The sequence below is a fragment of the Benincasa hispida genome, chromosome 10 (assembly GCF_009727055.1).
Source record: "Benincasa hispida cultivar B227 chromosome 10, ASM972705v1, whole genome shotgun sequence".
NCBI lineage: Eukaryota > Viridiplantae > Streptophyta > Magnoliopsida > Cucurbitales > Cucurbitaceae > Benincasa > Benincasa hispida.
In genome coordinates this window covers 6,524,255-6,528,382 of record NC_052358.1, presented here as the reverse complement: position 1 = coordinate 6,528,382, position 4,128 = coordinate 6,524,255, and the positions used below count along the sequence as shown (strand labels likewise).

General features: G+C 35.2%; 1 protein-coding gene across 1 annotated transcript; it reads left to right on the top strand.

Annotated features, from left to right (window-relative positions):
- The first annotated feature begins 1,211 nt into the window (after positions 1-1,211).
- Positions 1,212-3,910, top strand: LOC120087901 (golgin subfamily A member 6-like protein 7). Its single transcript, XM_039044910.1, has 5 exons — positions 1,212-2,255; positions 2,493-2,759; positions 2,842-3,033; positions 3,129-3,347; positions 3,474-3,910. Exons 1-5 carry the CDS (start codon positions 1,830-1,832, stop codon positions 3,756-3,758), a joined length of 1,389 nt encoding a protein of 462 aa, XP_038900838.1. The 5' UTR covers positions 1,212-1,829; the 3' UTR covers positions 3,759-3,910.
- The last annotated feature ends 218 nt before the right edge of the window (positions 3,911-4,128 follow it).

Genomic DNA, 4,128 nt, shown 5'->3' with positions numbered 1-4,128 from the left:
ATATAATTATATGAATTTTTGGCTGACAAACAAACACCTTGTTAACTGTGACTGTTGTGTCTGTTCTTTCCCTTTCATTAACATTTAAATATTTACAATGTCTTCCTTTTCTTTTCAAAACTCTATTTTATTTTTTTTCATTTTTTTTAAAACCTATTTTATTTGTTTAAACATTCAAATACTTATTTAGTTACTCTACTTTGTACTAAAAAGGGGGGGAAAACTATTGCATTCTTAGAATTATTTTTTCTTTAATAAATCAGATTTTATGTGAAAAATATATTTTGTTTATTTATTTGATTTATAAATGTTTTCATATACAAATATTTCAAGTTATAGCAAATCAAGTTGGATGAGTTGAAATCTTTTTCAAACAGGCCAACTTGAGCGTAGCTACTATAAAATCTATTTACATAAAAAAAATATTAGGGTATTACAATGGATAACACTTTTAAGGTTAATAATTAGTGTATAACAATACTTTAAAGAATTGCAATTATAGCAATATCTATTATGATAGTTTCTATCGTTAGTAGACTCTTAGCGATGTGATATATCACAAATAGACTCTAAAACTTTGATCTAAATTTTGTTATATTTGTGAATTCATTTGCATTGTCCTATATTTGCTAATATTTTGGGTCTAACTACTATATTTGTAACTGTCCCCAAAATAATATAGAGTGAAGATTCAAACCTCTCACTCAATAAAAGAAATAGGCATCTAGAACTATGCACATATAGCACAATGTTTAGAAACTTAAACTTAAGCATTTGATTAATAATTATCTATATAAACAAATGCACAAACAGTAAGTTAGATGCTAAGTTTTTAAATATGTTTTAAGTTCTATTTAAATGCTAAATAATAAAAAGTAACCATTAAGTTGAAGATTAGCTTCTCGAGTAAATTATAGGAATTGAAACATAACTACATTAAAGTGGCATGTTGGGACTTGAAGAACTAAAATAAAGCAAGGGAAGTGAAATTAAACTATTAATTAATTAGATGGGATTTGACCGTTGTGCATTAAATTAATTTAAATAAAACCACATATTATTGTTTGTTTATGTTTAAATTGATGCAAGTGTTGTGGTTTGTGCTGACTTCATTGTTTATTAGTGGTAGGTATTTGTTTTTGCAAACATTTTACCCAAAATCCGATTCCTTCCTTCCTCATCTCAGATCCTCCCTTAATTAAAAATAAAAAATAAAAAAAAATCAAGGCCTCCTGAGATTTGTGTACGAATGACATTTTTACAAGTGGCTTTACGATTGATGATCCGCTCCTCACAAATGTACGGAATCTAATTGTGTAAGAGTGTATTACTACATCTACGATCGTAGCCCACAAACACATGAAATCTAACATTTTGCTTATTTCAGAGTGTACTCCCGTATCTTATGTTGTAGTCTTAACACGATGGTCATAAAATACGACGATGTACTCTGACATAAACAGAAGATTAGCTTTCATGCATTCATAGGCAAAATAGGCTGCTGAGTTAAAAAAAACTCCACTTCTCATCCTCCAAGGAAATAAATTAGGCTCATGCAAAAAAAAGAAACACACATTACAATTCACAAAACAGCTTTCATTTGAAATCTCTGTACTCTTACACTTCACGAGGTTGCACGCCTAGCTTAGCTTCTCTCCCAATTTGATTTTCCCCCTTCATTTCTCCAGCTTTCTCTCTGTCTGTTTCTTCTTCTTCTTCTTCTTCTTCTTCTTCTTCTTTCTCTCTCTGGTTTTCGTTTTCAAAACCCAGTGGGAAAACCAAAGGGGGCTTTTGGTTTTTAGGTTCATTTTCATTTCATTTTGATTCCAATGTCATCATTGGCGACAGTGACGGCTACTAGAAGGCCTAAATGGCAGTACCCACAACCGGCGCCGCCGACTCCGAGGATTCTCCACTTTCCGAGGAGGCCAAGGACGCGGCGGCGGGCGTCCAAGAGTCTACCTGCAAAACCCACTTCCGGTTTCGGTGGGAGAGGGAAGCTTGAGGCGTTGTTTGATCAGGAACGGGAATTTTTGAAGGAGGATTTTCCGGTTGTTTTGATGGATCGTGAGAGAGAGAGCGGCGGTTACCGCGGAAGAGCAGCGGCGGAGGAGAAGTGGCGGTTTCAGGCGGAGATGTTGAGGGCGGAATGTAACTTGTTGAGGATGGAAAGAGAGATTACCAACAAGAAATTGGAGAAGATGAAGAGTCGAATGGAAAGAACTCTGAAATCGGCTGTTCAAGCTCTTGTTTCTGTGAGTATTGTCCATCCTCTTTTTTCCCTTCAATTTCTGTTCTCTGTTTTTCCTTCCAACAAGAAAGGAACTTAAAATTTCAAAATCAAAGAACTCAATCCTCAATAAGAATAACAACACTTCTTATGATTGGTTGCTGAGAAAATAAATTTTGGGCAGTAACTTTTGAGTTGGGTTTCGGGGTTTATGAGAAAGATTGGTACGGGATTCGTATTCTAAAAACCAAATTTGATGCAGGGGAGAAACAAGATATACGAGGGCAAGGATATGAAGATGGTATTAGAGGATGAGATCAACGAATTGGCTCAGAAACTCGAGAGATTGCGCAGGGGATCAAGAAATAAACTAATTGAATTTAGGAAGTGTAATAATTTTGACAAGCAAGCGTCATTGCTACAGAGAAAGCTTGAGAAAATTGGAGAGGACTCTGATGAACTGATAGTTACAGAGACGAAGGGGGATTGTAGAGATCAGGAAAGCTTCATATCAAGTGGCAAATTCAATGTAAGAATGGTCTGTTGAAATATCTGTTTTCTGATCCTAATTGTTCATGGTATCTAATTAACTGTTTCTTAAAACCTTGAAGAATGTTCAGGTGGAGGTTTTGAGGAGAAAAATGGAGGATCTGTCGAAGGGAACATTGTTAGAGAGAATGAGGGAGGAATGTAGGTCCATGCTTTCCACTTCAGCCACCAGCTCCGTCACTTGCTCCGCCGCATCCTCTAAGATCAGAACTGAACATCCGGATTCTTCCATGCCGAAACACCTACAGAATCTGGTAAGATTTCTCTTCTCGAGTGATCGTGATTAACCTAATTTGAATAGAATTAAAATCTCTGTAACATGAGGATTATGTGTTCTTTAATCGTTCAGGACTCAACAGCACAAGAACAGAATCAATGCTCAGGGCATTGCAAGGCGATTATTCGAAGAATCACGGAGCAAGTTAAAGCTGAAAAAGATCAATGGTCGCAAATGCAGGAGATGTTGAATCAAGTAAGGGAAGAAATGGAAGAGTTACAGGTTTCTCGTGAGTTCTGGAAAGATCAAGCCCTAAAATCCGAATCACAAATCCAATCTCTTCAATCCTCTGTAAGAACAATCTCTAAACCTAATATTCAAAATTCAATTTCAAAATACTCAAGAAAAAAAAACTCAATTACCTTAGCATCTGTGATGAACTGACGATTGGATTAAAAATTGCGATTGTGGCGGTAGGTTGAAGAATGGAAAGAGAAGGCGATGGCGATAGAGAGATTGAAGAAGAAAGGACAAGGTTCGCCACCTGATGAAATGGAGAAGCATGTGTTGATTTGCCGAGTGAAGGAGAAGAATCATAACCTGCTCCTCCATGCAAGGGATGTTCGAAGCAGGAGGAGAGAGATCTCCATTGATGAACAACAAGGTCAAGAACAACAACAAAAAATTCATTCGCAAATCAAAACGATGGAGAAATGTCAGCGATTACCTTTTCGAGATATCGGTAACCGTCATCATAATTGAATTAGACGTCCTTATCCCTTAGTTCTTATTTTTTGATGCATTTGTTTGTTTCCTTTTTCCGAATTTGTACATATATCTTGATGAGCCTTTTCTTAAGGAGAACTATTATTTTAAGCTAAAGTCGGGATTTATAAATGGCGCAAATAACAAAAGTATCCATATTAGTCCAATTTCAGCATACTTCAACTTATATATCCTCCTCTACTCTTATTTCCAATATTTCCTATTTGTTCAAATTTCATATTTTCATCTATATTTTTACATTTTAGGAGTTCAATATGGATTGGAATGTGAATTAATATTTTTATTATATCTTAAAAAGGTTCATATAACATAATAATTAAGCAACCTGAATATCACTAATGATGGA